General features: G+C 42.2%; 1 protein-coding gene across 1 annotated transcript; it reads right to left on the bottom strand.

Annotated features, from left to right (window-relative positions):
* Window positions 1–30: 30 nt before the first annotated feature.
* Rtca (RNA 3'-terminal phosphate cyclase) lies at window positions 31–19,551 on the bottom strand. Its single transcript, XM_008842806.3, has 11 exons — window positions 19,291–19,551; window positions 19,099–19,199; window positions 17,047–17,190; window positions 15,110–15,233; window positions 11,557–11,615; window positions 9,421–9,562; window positions 8,779–8,903; window positions 6,764–6,822; window positions 4,457–4,551; window positions 3,909–4,013; window positions 31–382 (listed from the first exon to the last, which is right to left on the bottom strand). Exons 1-11 carry the CDS (start codon window positions 19,336–19,338, stop codon window positions 281–283), a joined length of 1,104 nt encoding a protein of 367 aa, XP_008841028.1. The 5' UTR covers window positions 19,339–19,551; the 3' UTR covers window positions 31–280.
* Between the last annotated feature and the right edge of the window lie 597 nt (window positions 19,552–20,148).

Here is a 20,148-nt window from a genome sequence, read left to right as displayed (position 1 = left end):
TCTTCTAAAAAATATATAAATAATAAAAAAAACATTTTATTTCAATACTTTTAATTTTGAAATCAAGTACCACACATCCATCAGGTTTTATATTTCACTGTCCATATCTCGGGAGCTACTGAAGGTGAAGTTAGCCAATGAAGCATTCTCGGCAAATCTAGAGTAGCACACCTCATCTCCGAATTTAGCCAAGTGCTTTAATACGTTACTCTCTATTCACCATGGTGTGTGAGATGAGTTAGCACAGTACAACAATGAGGCACCGCTGAAAGTAGACACCCTACAGATGTGGGTTTGCCATCCCAATTCCTTCACACTCAATGATGTAAGTGTCTTTGGACGCGTCTTCTTCATCTTCTGATTTCTTCACAGTAAATTTAGCCTGAAACAGAAGAGTATTAGTATGTAAGGATACAGAAAGGGCTCAGAGGGAAGGTGTGGAAACTCCAGTTTAAATAGAGAGAATTCATGTCAAACCCATTTGTTGAAGACGGTACCACACATAAAAATCAAATCACTCTTGAAGGAATTCAATAATCCAGAGACAGCATATTCTGTCCTAGGACCATGATTCTTGTTCCCTGGGGCTCCACTCTACATCCACTGAATCAGAACCAGTAGGTATGCAGCTAAGGCAAGAAAGGATTCTGAAACATCAACTGCTGGCTAGAGTGCACCCTTCCTCTTCCCTTTTGTTTTGCTAAAATGTGGATCTGAAGTAAATATCAAGACCAAAATTAATTAAACTCAAAATTTTTCTTGCCTCTGAAATATTTGACTTCTGTCATCGGACTCTGGAAACATCATTTTTAAGGCAAATGTAGTTCATGTTAACAAAATTGAATTAAAGTCAGAACAACTGAATAGGCTGAGTTTCTAACAAAGGGATTTCAAGCCTGCCTTAAATTTTAAGTCTTTGAAACACAATTGAAAACCATTACTCACTGGCCTTACTGAACAGCACGTTCAGATTCTTTTAATTTTCAGGGTATGACAACATAGCTGAATCACTGTGGAGTAAACAAATACTGAGCCAGGGAACCAAATGCCCTGTGGTTGTATGTGGTTTGTATGTCTACGTCTCCTTGAAACACAAGTGACAAAATCATTTCAAGTTTATGTTTAAACCTCCGTGAGAATCCTAAAATAAATGCCAGTTGTGGTGGCACGTGCTTTTGATCCCAGCACTCAGAAGACAGAGGAAAGCAATCTCTGTGAGATGGAAGCCAGCCTGGTCTACATAGCAAGTTCCAGTGCAGCTGGGGCTACAGGGAGGCCCTGTTTTAAAAAAAAAGATAACTAGTTAAAGTCTCTGACTTTACAGATGGGGTATTTGCTATTTCCACTGAAGCACAGAAACATAGACACTTGCTCCAAGTTACCCAGTTAAGACACAACAAAGTTAGGTTCCAGCACACAAGAAGCTGAAGTAGGAGAATCTTAAGGTCAGTCTAGGCCACCTAGTGATCTTGTTCAAGAACAATCTCTCAATCTCATTCTCTCTCTCTGTCTCTCTGTCTCTCTCTCTCTCTCACACACACACACGCACACACACAGAGCTGAATAAGAAACAAGACCGCACAAATTCCCCAGATAAAGAACTACCTAATAAGTACTTCCTTTAAGTAATATGTGTCTATAATATACAAAGTACTGTAAAAACTGAAGACAATTTTCATAAAGCTTGGAACCAACTACCAAGGACATCAATCTACAAGACAGGCAAGTTATCACTATAAATACAGCATAAGTAGAATGAAAAATAAACTGGGATGAAGCTTTCAGAAAAGCACTTGCCCAGCATGCACAAGGCATTGGGAAGTGTCCTAGTTTGTTTCTCCATTGCTGTAACAAAACACTCTGACCAATACCAACCTGGGGAGGAAAGGGTTTATTCAGCTTACATCTCCCAGGTCGCAGTTCATCAGGGAGCCCAAGGTAGGAACCCAGGGCAGGAACCTGGAAGCAGGAACTGGAGCACAGGCCATGGAGGAATGCTGCTTACAGGCTTGCTCTCCTGGCCCCTGCTCAGCCTGCTTTCTTATGCAACACAGGCCCACCTGCCCAGGGGTGGCACCACCCACAGTGGGCTGGGTCCTCCCACATCACTCATCAAGAAGATGCCCCACAGACATGGCCACAGGCCAGTCCAAAAGAGGCAATTCCCCAACTGAGGCTCCCTCAACCCAGGTGTGTCAAGTTGACACTAAAGCTAACCAGCACAGGCTGGATCCCCAGCACTAGAAAACAAAACAAAACAAAACAGTCAACCACAAAAAAGGAATCAGTGATATTTTTAAGTAGTTAACTCACTCTTTTCAGAATTAATTTGCCTTCAATTCTCACCAACCTTTTTCTACAATTTAAACTTACCTATTCCTCATAACAAAAAAGTGTAAGTTGTGAAGAATCATAAAAACAAGAAGACAGTAGCTCTGTGCTCACAAACATCTGTGATGCTTAATTTCTTTCTTTGGCTAATGAATTACTTTTGGAGGGTATGGAGAGAGGAAGCGTTTTTGTTTTGTTTTTTTTTAATTTTATCTATTATTTTTATTTTATGTGTATGTGTGTATTGCCTGCATGTAAGTTAAGTGCACCCATGTCATGCAATGCCCGCGGAGGTCTGAAGAGGCTGTCGGATCCCCTGGGACTGGAGTTACGGACAGTTGTTAGCTGCCATGTGGGTGCTGGGATTTGAAGTTGGGTCTTCTGCAAGAACAACCAGTATTCTTAACTGCTGAGCCATCTCTCCAGCCCCGAGAGGAAGCTTTTCTTAAGACAGGGTCTTGCTATATAGCACTGGATGGCCCTGAACTCCTAATCCTCCAGCCTCTACCTCCCAAGTGTTGGGATTATAAGCATGCACCACCATGCCTGGCTGGTTAGGAATATTCTTTAGGGTTTGTGCTATAGCTCTTGATGTACTCTTTTTTGTTGTATTGAGACAGGACCTCACTTTATAGTCCATAATGTCCTAGAACTTGTGATGTAGACAAAATTGGCCTCTGTCTCCCAAGTGCTGGGATTACAGACCAGATTACATGCCTGGTGTGAACTACTTTTATAATTTCCAGACAGTCAGCAACTTCATAAAAATTTGAGTCATAAATTTAACAGACTCATATTATAAAGACTATTCCAGCTAGCACTGTAATCCCAACACTCAAGAGGCTGAGGCAAGAGGATCACCATGAGTTTCAGGCCAGCCTGGTCTACCTAGGCATTCAGACCAGCCTGGGCTACAGAATGAGACCTTGTCCCAAAGGAAACTAAACTAAAATCAAGCCTCCCATCCCCCAAAAGAATATACTAAAATAAAAATGGAGTACATGTTACTGAAAAGGGTAAGAAATGAAGCAGTATGTGTTAATAGGAAGAAATGGTGAGAAATCATTTAGGAGAGGAAGAAGACATCAAGTGGTTTTACTAACCAGACGAAAGAACATTTCTAAGATTTTCTATAACAAAATTAGTATTAGTTTCATGATGGAATACACATTAATCCTTTTAAAAAACAGTCCTGAAGGAAAAGGTGTAAATATGCATTCACAATATTATAATCAGAATGCCTCTTACTAACTGCAACATTGCAGTGTAATGTAGTCACTGCAGTGTAATGTAGTTTTCAGCAATGTCCTGGTGCTCAAAACCCAGTTCTGCCACCAAGAAACTACCCAGTCCCCACCAGTCTAAGCTCTGGCTCATTTTACTCACAGGTAAAAAGAGGCCAGCAGTCACCTGCAATGGTCATGCAGAATGAGATTCAAAAGCTATGCAGCTGTGGCAGCTGAGGGCCCACCATGTGAGAGGCACCGTGCGCAGTATCAACTGTGGTGAGGACTAAGATTCCTGCTTATTAACCCAAATATTTATAAGCCAGTTAGTATTTCCAACTGAAGGCTCACCTTTGCTAGGTGTTCAGCAAAGTGTATAGCAGTCTGTGTGTGGAGTGTGACCGGTCCTGTCTTTATTCTGGAAACGCCATTGGCTAATGCCATGAAAATGATCAGCTATTAAAAAAGAACAAAGAAGAAAAATCTCACAAATGTGTTAATATTTAGAACTTAAAATTCTATGGCTGTCCATTAAAAAAAAAAAAAAAAAAGGCTCCTAGAAATCAAAATAGCTTAAAAACAAAAAGATTTCTGCTGGGCATGGTGGCGCACGCGTTTAGTCCCAGCACTTGGGAGGCAGAGGCAGGCGGATCTTTGTGAGTTCGAGGCCAGCCTGGTCTACATAGCAAGTTCCAGGACAGCTGGGGTACAGGGAGACACTGTCTCAAAAAATTAATGTTTCTGGGTTGGAGAGATGGCTCAATGGTTAAGAGCACTGGCTCTTGTAGAGGACGCAGGTTCAGTTCACGGGTCACAACTGAAGCAATCTGCATCCAATCTTGTTACCAGACGCTGAAATCTAGTAGGCAGGAAGGTTTTAGTTTAGGAAGTGTCTCTACCTGGTCTTGTAGATACTCGTCCACAGTGCCACCATGTCTAAGATTCACTAGTAACATTTCAGCAGCTTCAATTCCGACCTTGTCTGCATTCACACCTAAGAAGCAGGATATTAAAGAAAACAAACAGAAACTGAAATCACCGCAAGGAAATAAGCTTAACTGAACCGGATGGGGTGGCACACCTTTGGAATCCCAGCACTCAGGAAGCCAAGGCCAAACCTAGGCCTTAAACAACAAAGAAGTTTAGCTGATACATTCCAATTAGTGCTGGTACAACATTTATTAGGCTTCTGAACTCAACCAATGTATGTTTTAGGATAAGATCTTACATTGTTTAACCTGAAGCTTGATAAATGCCATACCTTCTACGTTTCAATGCACTACTGGGGGAAAAATTGGTTTTTTGCTTGTTTAAAAAGTACTAATAGCCGGGCGTGGTGGCGCACGCCTTTAATCCCAGCACTCGGGAGGCAGAGGCAGGCAGATCTCTGAGTTCAAGGCCAGCCTGGTCTACACAGGGAGTTCCAGGACAGCTAGAGCTATAGGGAGACCCTGTCTCAAAAAAGACCAAAAAAAAAAAAAGTACTAATTAGCCAGGCATATGCCTTTAGTCCCAGTACTTGGGAGGCAGAGGCAGGCAGATCTCTGTGAGTTCAAGGCCAGTCTGGTCTACATAGAAAGTTCCAGGCCAGCTAGGGCTACAGGGAGACTCTGCCTCAAAAAGACCAAAAAAAAGTACTAATTATGGGGCTGGAAAGATGGCTACTGCAGAGGACCCGGGTTCAATTCCCAGCACCCATATTTGCAGTTAACAACCATCTGTAACTGCAGTTCCAAGGGATCTGATGCCCTTTTCTGACTTCCTTGGGCACTGCATGACACGGGTGCACCTGCGTACATGCAGGCAATACACATGTTTAAAAAAAAGTACTAATTATGGTGTACCAAGATGGATCAGTAGATAACTACCAGACACCTGCTGCCAAGCCTGACAACCTGAGTTCAACCCTGGGACCCACATGGTGGAGAGAAAAAAGCTAAATACCTGCATGTTGTCCTCTAACCTCCATATGCACTGTCATATATACACACACACACACACACACACACACACACACACACACACACACACATCCCACACACCCCAAAATAAATAAATTCAATTAAGTATTTTTTTTAAACACTAATTCTGGGCTGGGGATATGGCTCACAGCCATGAGGGGCCCCAGCACTCAAAAGAAAAGGTGGGGGGAGGGAGACAAGAAGCAAATTAATTATAAAGCCACTTTACAACAAAGTTTTGACCCAATCCTATGCATCTGTTTCAAAATCTAAAATTTGGGATTTATACAAGTTAGAACTGGTCACAGGCAATTTAGTCAGATTTAAAGGATTTCTCTCTTTTCTCTATCTTTTTTTGGGGGGGGGGTGTTTTTGAGACAGGATCTCCCCCCAGCCGGCCTGGAACTCACTATGTAGAACAGACTGGCCTCAAACCCACAGAGATCCTCCTGCCTCTGCCTCCAAAGTGCTGGGACTAAAGGCACGTACCACCATGCCTGACTAGATTTAAAAGATTTGTTTCAAAAGTCAGTATCATCTAAAAAAGGTTAATGGTCTCAAATAAGCTATTTTTAAAGTTTTAGTCTTTTGCACATCTGAACCCCAGTATTTAAAGGAAGCCAGGGAAGGAGCCTTGTGAGTTTGAGGTCAGCCCTAGGCTCCAGAGTAAGCCACTATTTAAAGCAACAGCAACAACAACAACAAAAAATCCCAAACAAACAAAAAGATCTGAATAGGTATTAGCCCATCTGAATAAGCAAAATACCTGCCCCTTGCTCTTCCACTTCCGCTTCCCACACAACCTAAAACTGTGGCACAAAGCTGGATGGAAAGCAAGTCTATCAGAGGGAGTGAGAAGCCAAATGATCACCCTGAGGAAATCTCCACATAAAAATGTCTTCAATAAAATGAGGAAAATTCTGCTCCTATTTTATATTTCACATTTACCTGTTCACATATGATCAATACATACATATATACACACACATACGTAAGTACACACATAATCCTTGATCAAATTTCCCAGGAAAGCAGATATTTCAAAATTTTATTTTTCCTCATGTCAATCATTATAATAAATTTACTATTTTTATAACCTCAGTTAGTCAAGTATTTCCATGACCAAACAGAATGGTTTGGGATAGATACTATAAAGATTCTCCCTCCTCCTCTCCCTCTCCCTCCCTGGCTCTCTTTGATGAAGATGTTTACAATATTGGGAACATTACCAATATCCATGTATACCTCGTTTGCCGAGTGATGAGCCAGCAAACAAACAGCCCGTAGATGTCTCAGCAACAATGCTACACCAGGAAAAAACAAAGTATTAGTATCTCACTGTAAATACTGTAAAGTTTCATGCAAACACAGCACCGGAGAACAGTTACTGTTAAATAGGCAGCATTAAATCTGGTCAGTACACAGGATGAGAAAAGTCATTCACATTCCCCATCAGCCCTCATCAGGACGTTGGAATTCCCTGGTGTTTGGGAGAAGTAACAGCAGATTCTCATCTACTCACATGTAAAGAATGCCACCACACTCCCTCGACAGGGGCTAGCCTGTCATTCACAGTACGTGGCACCTTTTCATGGGCACCCGATGTCACAAAGTACTCTATGATCATCTTAAATAAAAAGGTCTTTGACCTGGGCATGGTAGCACATGCCTTTACTCCCAGTACTTGGGAGGCAGAGGCAGAGGGAGGCAGATCTCTGTGAGTTAGAGGCCAGCCTCCCTACATAGCAATTTCCAGGTCAAGGTCAACTGGGGCTACAGGGAGACCCCCAGCTCAAAAATACCCCCCAAAAAAGTCTTCATGCAGGGACTTTTGAGCTTTGTTCCATGGGTTTTATATAGTATTACAGTAAGGCAAGCATTTACTTTAAACCTTTTGACTCTCAGAATAAAAAGGTTTGAAATTTAAGTATCTTCAAAATACAGCACTCCTATACTTCAAAAATATCAATTAAATTGAATTTTTGTAACAAAAAGCAACTGATACTTGGATTAACATAATAGCAACATTCTTTTTAAAAGATACCTTTACCATACTTAGTATTTGTAAAATAATTTCACATTTAAGATATTTTAAATATCTGGGGATATTTGTTAATTTCGAAGCTTAACATCTAGTTGCTTAAACATTTAAGCCCAGCATAGTACTTGGAGAATTCATCCCAGGACAAGGACACTGAAATCCCTTCTATAAATGATAGTGTGGTGGCTCTGATTCCAGCACTTGGGAGACTGAGACACAAGGACTGCTGTGAGGCATTTTTTTTCCAGTTTTTTTTGAGACAGGGTCTCCTGTAGCCCCAGCTGGCCTGGAACTCACTATGTAGACCAGGCTGGCCTCAAACTCACGGAGATCCTCCTGCCTCTGCCTCCCAAATGCTGGGATTAAAGGCATGTGCCACCACACCCGGCTATACAAGGATTGCTGTGACGTTGAGGCCAGCCTGGGTTACAAAGTGAGATTCTACTCAACAAACTAAGGAGGCTGGCTAAAGAGATGGCTCCGAGGTTAAAAATGCATATTGCTCCTCCAGAAAACTCAAGTTCACCAGCACCCATGATGAGTGGCTCACAACCATCTGTAACTCCAGCTGCTAGGGCTCCAACACCCTTTTCTGGCCTCTGTGGGCATTGCACTAAATGTGCACAAAACCACATTCAGACACATACATATACACATAAGTATTTTTTTTAAATAAATAAACAGGCTGGACATGGTGGCGCATGCCTTTAATCCCAGCATTCAGGAAGCAGAGGCAGATGGATCTCTGTGAGTTCGAGGCCAGCCTGGTCTACATGGTGAATTCCAGGCCAGCTGGAGAACCCTGTCTCAAAAAGACCAAAAAAAAAGAAGAGAAAAGAAATTGTGACACCAAGTCCAGTCCCATTAATTCACCACACCATGGTCTTAGGAAGGACTGTCCTTACAAATATGTCTTAAAGCCAGGTGTGGTGGCACACGCCTTTAATCCCAGCACTCTGGAGGCAGAGGCAGGCGGATCTCTGTGAGTTCGTGGCCACCCTGGTCTACATAGTGACTTCTAGGATAGCTGGGGCTACAAGGAGACGCCATCTCAAAAAAAAAAAAAAAAAGACAAAACAAAAAACAAAAAAAACCTGTTTTAAAACTTAAAACAAAACAAAAAAAAACCTGTTTTAAAACTTAAACCGGGAAAACCCCTTCACCTCTCTAAGTTACTTCAGGGGTCTCTGCTAATGTCTAAAAACGTCAGCGCCCTCACATTATTCCACTTCCGTTGCCAAATGCTTGGTCTCTGGATTCCTGAACAGGCTGGATATTGACATACAGATCCCTGACCTCCTTTCTGATGCATCTCACAGCTGCGGCCGCCATATCTTTGGCTACCTGTTTTGGCAAAGAAAAGGAGAAACAAACTACTGATTATTTGCACAACTGCTTTCAAGTCTTCAAAATTACATAGTTAACTTTTACACACATTATTTTAAAACAAGCGTAGAGAAAGCACATGGGAAAACTTTTAATGAAAAGATGGGTTAAAAATTAAGTTCTCGGGCTGAGGATGTAGATCAGTTAGTGGCAAGCATAAATCTTAGGATATAACACCACCACACAAACCAGGGATGGTACTCAACACCTCTAAGCCTAGCACTCAGGAAGTAGAAGCAGAAGGATCTGAAGTTCAAGGTCAGCATTGACTATTATCATGAGTTTGAGTCCAGCCTGGGCTACAGGACACCTTGTCTCAGAAAAATAAAAACAAATTTTTCTCTTGGGCTAGAACATGAGACTATCTTGAAAGGAAAAAAAAAAAAGTCCTCTTGAAATTTTCAAGATTTAAGGGCTAGAGAGTTGGCTCAGCAATAAAGAGCACAAACTGTACACAAACATCTAAACAACTTACCTTCAGTGGTAGAACACCAGCAACAAAAGCTCTTCCATATATCTTAGTCACAGAGCCACGATCAGTCAAATTTATTGGGTCCAACCGTTTAACTGGTGATATTCGGACGATCACGTCACCACCCCCTTTTGGGTAATAGCCCCTATGAAAAGGAGAAGAAATACCTAGTACCTGAAATGACTGCATGAAGAAATAAAGCTTAATATTATGTTACTATAATAGGAATGATATCCAAATACGTAATTCATGGAAAGGCCTAAATAGTAGTATTTTAGGTCTGAGCAGTCCAATAATGGTGGCCTTAAAATACATGTGACCAGGGGCTGAAGAGATGGCTCAGCAGTTAAGAACACTGGTTGTTCTTGCAGAAGACTTGGGTTCAAATCCCAGCACCCACATGGCAGCTAACAACTATCCATAACTCCAGTCCCAGGGGATCTGACAGCCTCTTCAGACCTCCAAAGGCATTGCACGACACGGGTGCACTTACCTACATGCAGGCAATACACACATACACATAAAATAAAAAAAAATAAAAATTTAAATAAATAAATAATAAATAAGTAAAAAAATAAAAAAAATAAAAAACCACAACAAAAAAACAAGCTGGGCATGGTGGCGCACACCTTTTAATCCCAGCACTCGGGAGGAAGAGGCAGGCAGATCTTAGTGAGTTCGACGCCAGCCTGGTCTACATAGTGAGTTCTGGGACAGCTGGGGCTTTTTTTTTAAAAAAAAAAAAAAAAAAAAAAAAAAAAAAAAAAATACATGTGACCAGTAAAACTTACAGCTGGAGGTATGGCTCAGTGGTAGAATGAATGCTTAGCATGAAAAGCCCTGCATTCAACCCATAGTACCAAAAAAAAAAAAAGTAAAAGTAATAGCAATATGCAATTCAGAAATGAGCTTCCTAGTTATATTCGCCATATTTCAAGTGCTCAGCAGTTACAGGGCTAGTGGTACCATTTCAGACAGTGTAAAACAGAATATTCAAAGTACTGTTTGAGACCATAAGCTCCAATGTTGGCTCTATTTGTTTCTGCTGATTTCCAGAAATAAAACAATGTCTGGTACATGTCAGGTGCTTAAATAAATACCCGATGAATATGTAAGTAGGTGAACATTAATAAAATTTTAACTCCATTATATTAATTCTATTGCAGATACTTAGAATTACAGTACTCCCATCCTCAAGAATTCTCCAAACCTTTTTAAAAAAGATTTTATTATTTTTATTTACGTATGTATGTGTATTCGCATGTACATGAGGGGTCTGTGAAGGCCAGGATAGGGAGATGGACCTCAAGGTGGTGTTACAGGCAGTTGTGAGCCTGACCGGGGAGTTGGGAATCAAACTCTGGAAGAACAACCAGTGCTCTTAACCACTGAGCCATCATTTCTCTAGTCCCACAAGGGAAGCCTTAAAGAGACATCCCTGAATGCCTGGTGTTTCTTAGGAAAACGGTTCCTACTGCACTGTGGGAGAAAATTTCATTTATGACCTAGTCCAGCTGTCTGCACACAGTGATCACTTAACCCACCCAGAGGCATGGGTGACACCAGACTGAAGGTATTGCCTGTGTAGAAATTCCCTTGAAAATATTTCTGCCAAGAAACAAATGAATCCCCCAGGTAGCTGGTAAAAACCTGTACCCTTACTGCTGATTGGTTTTAAAGCCACAAAGTACAATTATTTTCTGTAAGAAATTTAACATTAAGGCCTAGAGAGATAGGCCTGCAATTAAGAGCATTGGCTGCTCTTCCAGACGACCCGAGTTCTGTTCCCAGCAGCTACTTGTAGCAAACCTTTATAACTCCAATTCCAGGGGATCCAACACCCTCTTCTGACCTTTGCAGGCACTGTACACATGATGAGCTTAGAATACATTGAACAAAAACTAAAAGTTAAAAAATAATCTTTTAAAAGAAATGTAACATTAAACATAATGCATTAAGTGTATGAGCGTACCAGTTCTCTACAGTCTAACTTTTCCACTATTTTTAGAATAAGAGATCAAAATGCTTAAGAGCTGGGAGTTGGCTCGGGGACTGGCCTGACACGCCCAAGACCCTGAGTTGGATCCCCAGCAATGCCAACAGAAGAGGGACAGAGATGCTAAGAACTGAGTAACTTACCTCATCTTAATGTCACAATTAAATTTGAGACCAAATTTTTCAACAATTGGCTTGAAGACCTGAAAAAGACAGCTGTTACTTCAGGCACCGATATTCATGGATTCAAGAAGTACAATTTTTAAATGAAAAATGTTCTGCAGTAACTTAGCTGCTACAGATAAATAGAACATAAAATATTTACACAAGTTCTTACTGATCAAATGAAGACTGCTGTATAGCTAAAAGTAAAGTTTCACATTTAGTTGGTGAGGGCTGTGCATGTCCAATGAAATCAAATCAGAACATGCATCATCTCAGTCATTACTCTCCTTTACAAGCCAACACCTCCTAACCTTCTCAACACACCGTACCCTGTAAGATACGAGTGCGTTCATCAAAAGCATTACATTACGCATTATACAACAAAATCTCACTGCATGCACAATGCTTTACTCTTGTTATTTCCCATTTCATATTACAAACACAAGCATTTTCCTGGCACCATAAATTCTTCCTAAACAATACTTGAATGACTATATAACATCAACATAATTTACCTAACCATTCTCCAAGGAATCGTGACAATGTCATGTGTACTATACGATAATTACAGTTTATACACTGCTCTGTTCAAGTATATTAAACATTTGTCTTTTGTTATAATTTACAGAAGTTTCCTTGAAGTGAATTACTAGGTAAGAGAAACTAACTTTCATTACACATTAATCACTTTAAAGAGATGATACTTTCCATTAGGCTGAGCATGGTGGCACACGCCTTTAATCCCAGCACTCGGGAGGTAGAGGCAGGCAGATCTCTGTGAGTTCCAGGCCAGCTGGGGCAACAGGGAGACCCTGTCTCAAAAAGACCCCCCACCACCTGCAAAAAAAGATTGCCTATGTTCCAGAGGAACGTGGTATTTAAGGCTGAAGTCTAAAAACCTGATGAGACCTACTTTAGAGATTTTGGTGGTAAAAAAGGCAGGACTAGTGGACAGAACAATTATCTAGTGTGTAGAAAGACCTGGGTTCCGTTCCCAAATACTTAAAAAAAAAAAAAAAACCCAACAGTGCAGAAAAAAATATAAAGGTCATCTAGTGCTGGGTAGGATGCAGAAGAGACAGAACTTTTATGGGATAACAAGAAAAGCCTAAGACGATGGCTGATAAAATACTTTTGCAGTTTTTACATGATAAATATTAGTAGTGAATATGTTGTTAATTGCTAAAGATGGAAGCAACTCAAATAACCTTCAACTGACTGATGATAAACAAACTGGTTTGTTCACAGAGTAAAACTACTTAGCTTTTAATTGCTGATGCAAGTAAGATGATGAATCTCAAACTTACTATGGTAAGTAAAAAAGCCCCAGGGCTTTGGGATATAGTCCAGCTTGTAGAGTGCTTCCTTAGCATGCACAACGCCCTAGGTTTGCACTGCACAACTTGGGTGTGCACTACATAAACTGGGTGTGACGTTCTACACTAATCCTAGCACTCAGGAGGTAGAGGCAGAAGGATCAGAGTTCAAGGTCAACCTTAGCTACATATTGAGTTTAAGGCCAGCCTGGAACATGAGGACACATCTTAAAAAAAAAAAAGAGAAAAGGTCATACTTTCAGGCTACATATATTATTCCTTTATATGACACTGTGAAAAAGGGCAAAACTTTAACAGCAAAGTGATTGCCACAGTTTGGAGAACAGGACTGGCTAGGAAGGATGTGTGATTTTTTTAGAGTAATGAAACTATTCTGCATCTTGATTGTGGAAGGTGGTTCACATTTGTCCCCAAATATAAAACTACACTTAAAGGAGCTTATGTCCCCAAATTATAAAACTACACTTAAAGGGGCTTATGTCCCTAAATTATAAAACTACACTTAAAGGGGCTTATGTCCCTAAATTATAAAACTACACCTAAAGGAGCTTATGTCCCTAAATTATAAAACTATACTTAAAGGGGCTTATGCCACAATAAAGCTGGAAGGGAGAATAAAGGCTAATAGAGTTTAAACATGTTTTACCTAAATGATCAGAATCAGAAATGCCTTGAGCTTCTTTTTCTGATTTTATAGTATTTGCATATACATGATGGAACCCAAGTGCAAACATGAAACTCACTTAGGATTCATAGACACACAGCCTGAAGGTCATCTTACACTGTATTTTCAGTGCCTCTGTGTTGTGATCTCAGGCCATCACATGAAGTCAGGTGGGGAATTTTCCACTTATGGCATCATGGTGGTGTTCAGTTTGGAATTTTGGAACATTTTTTAAAAACTGTATTATTTGCTGGGTATGGTAGCACATGCCTTCAGTCCTAGCACTTGGGAGGCAGAGGCAAGGAGGATCTCTGTGAGTTCAAGGCCAGCCTACTCTACATAGTGAGTTCCAGGCCAGCTAGGGCTACAAGGAGACCCTGTCTCAAAAAGACCAAAAAAAAAAAAAAAAAAAATTGTATTATTTGTGAGGGGAGATGAACGTGGGTATTTATTCCTCGGCATTCATGTGGAGGTCAAAGGACAACTTTCAGGAGTCAGTTCTCTCCTGTTACAGGTTCTCATCAGGCTTATATAGTAAGTGGTTTTCCCTGCTAAGCCATCTCACTGGCCCAAATTTTGGAATATCTTGTATTTCAGCTTTTTTAGATTAGGGATGCTCAACCTGTTCCTCTTTTCTACTTGTATACAGCATGCCAGCACTAAAACTGCTGACTGATATAATCGCTGATAAAATTCATCTGATAATATTTTAGGTTTTTAAAAAACTCAGATAAAGCTGGGCTTGGTGGTGCATGCCTTTAATCCCAGTACTTTGGAGGCAGAGGCAGGCGGATTTCTGTGAGTTCGAGGCCAGCCTGTCTACCTAATGAGTTTCAGGGCAGATGGGACTATAGGGAGACCCTGACTCAAAAGAGACAAAAAAATTCAGATAAAAAATTTCTACTTAAGATAGATGGGGCTGGAGAGATGGCTCAGCAGTTAAGAGCACTGGCTGTCTTGTAGAAGACCCAGGTTCAAATCCCAGCACCCACATGGCAGCTAACAACCGTCCGTAACTTCAGTTCCACAGGATCCAATGCCCTCTTCTGACCTCCGCAGGCACCACATGACTCAGGTGCACTTATACACATGCAGACATAACACTCATACACATAAAGTAAAAATGATTGTTTAAAAAGGGGAGGGGCTGGAGTGAGGGCTCAGAGGTTAAAAGAAAGCACTGACTGCTCTTACAGAGGACCGAGGTTCAATTCACAGCACCCACATGACTAACAGCTGTCTGTAACTCCAGTTCCAGTGGATCCCATGCCCTCTTCTGACCTCCATGAGCACTGCATGACACAGGTCCACTTACACACACGCAGGCAATACACTTATAAACATAAGATAAAAATAATGAAAAGATAGTATGAGCAGTGTCTTAAAGTAGAACACAAAACCTAAAGTAAACATAATTCCCTTCCCTGTCCTGCAACAGAACTAAAACATATGTGTGAGCTGTAACTACATGAGAAAAGTACGGACATGCTTAAACAGAGAGCAGAGATTCAGAATGTAGGTCAGCCCTTACCATCATGGTGTAATCAATCTGCGGTGCCATTTCAGCGTTCGTTCCTCCTTTCAAACGAAGTTCCGATGGAGAAGCAGCAAAGAGAACACAGGGCATTGAAACCTGCATCAAGAGGCACACACTCCTAAGGAGAAGGCAGAACACACTTAACTGTACTGTCTTTCAGTCCCATAAAGGCTGCGTTAGTTACAGTATAACACTGCTACAGAAAACTCAGAAGTTCAAAAGCCACTTCAGTGTCTGAAGAGTAAAATCCTGAATCATCAAGTATTTCAGGGGCTAGAGAGGTGGCTCAGCAATGAAGAGCACTGGCTGCTCTTCCAGAGGACCTGCGTTCAGTTCACAAGCACCCACATGGTGGCTAACTGTCCTTAACTCCAGTTCCAGGGGATCTGATGCCCTCTTGTGGTCTCTGTAGACATTACATGACATACATGCAGGCAAAACTCATACACGTAAAATAAAATAATTTTAAAAAAAGTGTTTCAAAGTAGAAAGAACTAGTTTTAATAGATAAGCAAAACTGGACTAACGTATAGCTCAATGGTAAATACTTGCACCTAGCATTTGTAAGACCTTGTTTGGACGCCTAGGACCACTAATTTTTTTTTTAATTAAATTAAAAATAAAAAAGCATACTTTTGATTGGGTTTGAATTCAAAACTAAACACATTAGCTGGGTTACCCTGATTAAGTTCTGGCAATACTATAAATAATTAAAAACATAAAAATAAATTTAAAATAAATTCTTCAAATATTTTTCTAAAATGATTTTTTAAAGCAGCAGTTTATGAAAATGCATTCAAAAAAGTCAAAATCTAGAAATATTCAACTGCTTGTTTATATCCGGGTTATTACCAGGTACAAGACACCATTCAGGTATCAAACAACATGCCTGCTAGGTTGACTAGACTCTACTGACAGACCTACACCCAAGAGCATTTGGGAAACATAGATTAGATTCAATAGGCCTCTTTTTAAAAAAGAAAGAAATGACAAACAATCAGAGAGAGAGAGAGAGAGAGAGAGAGAGAGAGATTCTCTTACTGATGACTAGCTTCATCAATTCCCTAAATTACATACTGGCTGGGTTACATGCACGGCACTGGGAAGACAATATAAGTGACGGTACATAATATTCCTAAGAATTGGAATCCAAGAGCAAACCAAACAAACAAAACTTAGAGATGTTTTGCTTATTTATAAACCATAGGTTTTTGCAGGCATTGTAGGACACAGGTACTTACATGCATGCAGACAATACCCTCATACACATATAATAAAACAAAATATTTAGAAGAGTAAGGAACTGTAAAAACAAAACACATGGTTCTATCATCACAACTAGGGATAAAATGGAACAAGAGCAAAATAAAGCAAGATCAGCTTTCTCGCAGGATTCTGTTAATTTGGGGGGGTCTTTTTGAGACAGGGTCTCCCTGTAACCCCAGGGAGACCTGGGGAACTCACTACATAGATCAGACTGGCCTTGAACTCACAGAAATCTGCCTGCCTCTGCCTCCCGAGTGCTGGGATTAAAAGTGTGTACCACTGGGGCTGCAGAGATGGCTCAGCGGTTAAGAACACTGGTTGTTCTTGCAGAAGACCTGGGTTCGAACCCCAGCACCCACATGGCAGCTAACAACTATCCATAACTCCAGTCCCAGGGGATCCGACAACTTCTTCTGACCCCCTTGGGCATTTCACAACACGGGTGCACTTACCTACATGTAGGCAATACATGCATACACATAAAATAAATAAAATTTTTTTTACAAAGTGTGTACCACTATACCCAGGCCTGGCACCTGTATTTTCAAAGTGAGGAAAATGAACTGAAAGCAGTTATGTAGTACTCCCTAGTAAGCAAAAGAACCTACGTTTGAATTCAGGTCTAACTTCAGAACTCGTTTACAGGCATGTTCGGGGATACATACCCTGCTGTCTTGGTGTCTGCTGTATGGATTCCACCTCTGATCTTCTCTGGTGTAAAGGTTATTTCTGTTGAACCAATTTCTGCTCCCTCCAGTTGCCCATCACACAAATCTCGAACCATTTCCAGTCCAGATAAATGCTGAGGCCTTCAGGTCATAATACTGCGTCAAAACGTGTGCGTTCAGACTGCCTATAGCCCCACATGGCATGACACGTTTGTAAAACTAGTGGTAGGAAAACAGCAATGTCTAACCACAGAGTGGGACATCTTCAAGGTCACAGCTTCTTTTGGATTTTTAGCCACTTGGACTGCTTTAAAGGCCCCTTAAAGAACAATTTTTGGCAACAAATACATACACTGATGAACTGTTACAAGTTACAAGTGTGCAGAAGAAGAAAACTAAAAGGACCTAAGAACCACCAATCTTGCTTGAATGTTACTGAATAACCAACCCATGGCACCTACAGAGATGGAATTACGTCCCCCCAACAATTCACAGGTGAAACTATGACCCATAAAACCTCAAAATGTGACTGCTTTTGGAGACAGGCCCTTTAAAGACTTAGTTAACTTAATCAGAGGCTTTTAGGACAAGCTCTAATACAATCCGACTGGCATTTATTTAAAAAATATTAGGGGGCTAGGGATGTAGGTCAGTTGGTAGAATGCTTGCTCAGCAGCCTTGGGGTCCATCCCAGAATCACATAAACTGGGCATGGTGGCACACAGCTTTAAACCTAGCACTAGAGAGGTAGAGGCGGGAGGATCAGAAGGTCAGGGTCTCTTCCAGCCTAGGCTACATGAGATCTTGCCTTAAAAAAAAAAGATTAGGACCTAGAAGGAACACCAACACCAGTCAGAAGCTGCAGAGAGACCACCCTGTGAAACAGCAGCAAGAGGGAAGAGGGAAGTCATCTCCAAGTTTAGAGAAAAGGCCCACAACATATTTTCCCCTTAAGGCCTAGGAAAACCAACGCTGTGAACACCCTGATTTGATTTTGGCCTTCTGTATCCAAAATTGTACAGAAAGAAAAAAAAAAAAAAACTGTTCTGTTGTTTCAGTCAACTAGTCTCTGGTATTTTGTTATGGTATCCCTAGCAAACTAGTTACTACCTAACACCACTTAACGAACTAGGTTCCACTACTGGTAGAGATACTGGATTGCTCTGACAAAAGGGATTGATGTCACGTATATATCAACTGCCTCCTAACAAACTTCAGAACTGGTTGTGGACAAAACAGAATACCCAGAGAAAACATATAGAAAGGGAACACCTTCGCTTCAACCTGAGTCCTCTTCCAGAAGGTGCTTGTACCAGAACACTCATTTCAATGACAGCCCAGTTTCCCAGAAGAAACATGGCCAAGTGTCAAAGTGCTTCCTCTTCATACGGATATTTCTGCTCCAGTCGCATTCACACTTTCCTGAATGAAGCTGGTACATCCCATGGTCCTTACCTATTCTGAGTTTAGAAAATGTGCCGTAGCACAGAATGCACTACAGATGGTTTCCTCTGGTCTTAGAGGTGTTCTCCCCTCACAAAGCTTAGAGTCCTTGGCTTGTACCATGAGGTTTGGTTTGGTTTTGAGACACGATCTCCAAGTATCAGGCTAGCTTCGCAGTTCTCAAGTAGCAGAAAGACCTTGAACTTCTGATCCTCCTTCCTCCACCTCTTGAGAGCTGGGATTATAGGTGTGTAGCACCATGCCCCGTTTAGGCGATGCTGGGGATGGAACCCAGAGCTTTTTGCGTGCTAAGCAAGCGCTCTGCTAACAACTATACCCCCAACCCCGGGGGAAAAACGAGAGCTCTTTGACAAATACGGCAACTTGAGGTCAAATAGAGAAAATCCAGGCCTAGTTCCAAGTGCTGCTTGCGGCTTGTAAGACTGCACAATCAGGCAAGGCAACGCCTCCCTGGGGCAGGAAGGAGGCCGAGGGCCTGTCCCCCGGATGGTGCCCGGGGCCTCCGGAGCTCCAGGGCCCTGGCTCCGATCTCGGGTCTCACCGCCACCCAACTCCGCGGCCCCGCTCCCCACCCTCCAGCGGTACCTGAGGCCAGGCGTGCTGCGGCCCGCGCGGATCTTCTGCACCCGCAGGGGGAGGCCGAGGAGGCAGCTCAGGGCGGTGGACACCCTGAGGATCTGGCCGCCCTGCAGAGCACCGGGTGCGGAAAGAGGAGATGAGAGACGGGAGGAGGCCCATCCGCCGCAGCTTCGCCGCCCGCACTCACCCCGCACTCACCCCTTCCATGATGCTGCCGTCCACCTCCACCCGCTGCTCCGCCATCATCGCCGGCTCCCGGGGCCCCGGCCCGCAGCGCCCACGCCTCGGCTGCGGACGGAGAAAGACCCGGCGCCAGGGCCAAGCCCGCAGCTCCCCAAAAGCCCCAAAAGCACTTCCGGACCCCGCAGCGCGCCGGAAGAAGGAAAACTCGTTCCTGCAGGAAAGCAAGCGCAGGTCCTGTAGGAAAGCGAGCGGCAGCCGGTGCGCATGCGCACTGCCCAGCGCTCAAAGAGGATGCGCGAATTGTCTGGCCCGCGATTCCCAAGCTGGCAAGAGTTTGGAGTGACCACAAGGGGGTGCCTTGGAACAGGAAATGTGGTCCGGAAGACTTGCATCCTAAGAAAGCAAAGCCCTCAGGATGAAGAAAACCTTCCCAATAAGGCAAATCCTCCAGTTGTCCTCCAGGCTGGTGTTTTTATCTCGTTCCCCACAAACGTATTTCTGTTTTCTCCGGGATCTTCGTGTGCCCCAAAGACTGGGAAATGAGCCTGGATGGTCAGATGTAAACATCACTGTCTCCTAGTCTCAGTACTGTTCTGACAGAATATTCTGGAAGCACATAGATTACTTAAACCAGTCTGGGGCTTGCTTTAAGATGCTAGTCAGGAAAGTACTCAGAGTTGCTATTTAGAACGTTAGTTTTGGTTATATTGTGATTTGGGTTGTTGAAGAGTCAGAGCATGGGCTCTGGGAGCTCCACCCCTCCTCAATAGGCCAGTCGAAGAAATAACTAATTATGCAAAGCAGAGAAAGGAGATTTATTCAATGTGGTCCCATTGGGAAGAGGAAGAAATAAGTAGGTACTGCGACCCACTT

This window comes from Nannospalax galili, unplaced genomic scaffold (assembly GCF_000622305.1).
Source record: "Nannospalax galili isolate Female #2095 unplaced genomic scaffold, S.galili_v1.0 scaffold2280, whole genome shotgun sequence".
Lineage (NCBI taxonomy): Eukaryota > Metazoa > Chordata > Mammalia > Rodentia > Spalacidae > Nannospalax > Nannospalax galili.
This window is presented reverse-complemented; position numbering and strand designations above follow the sequence as displayed.

Excerpts from the sequence above, each read along its gene's own strand:
- Rtca (XM_008842806.3), bottom strand. The coding sequence starts at position 19,338 with ATGATGGCGGAGCAGCGGGTGGAGGTGGACGGCAGCATCATGGAAGGG. Across the intron at positions 6,823-8,778 it reads GGCAACGGAAGTGGAATAAT|CATTGTTGCTGAGACATCTA; the intron begins GTGAGGGCGCTG and ends TTCCTGGTGTAG. Across the intron at positions 4,552-6,763 it reads CTCATCACTCGGCAAACGAG|GTGTGAATGCAGACAAGGTC; the intron begins GTATACATGGAT and ends CCTGCTTCTTAG.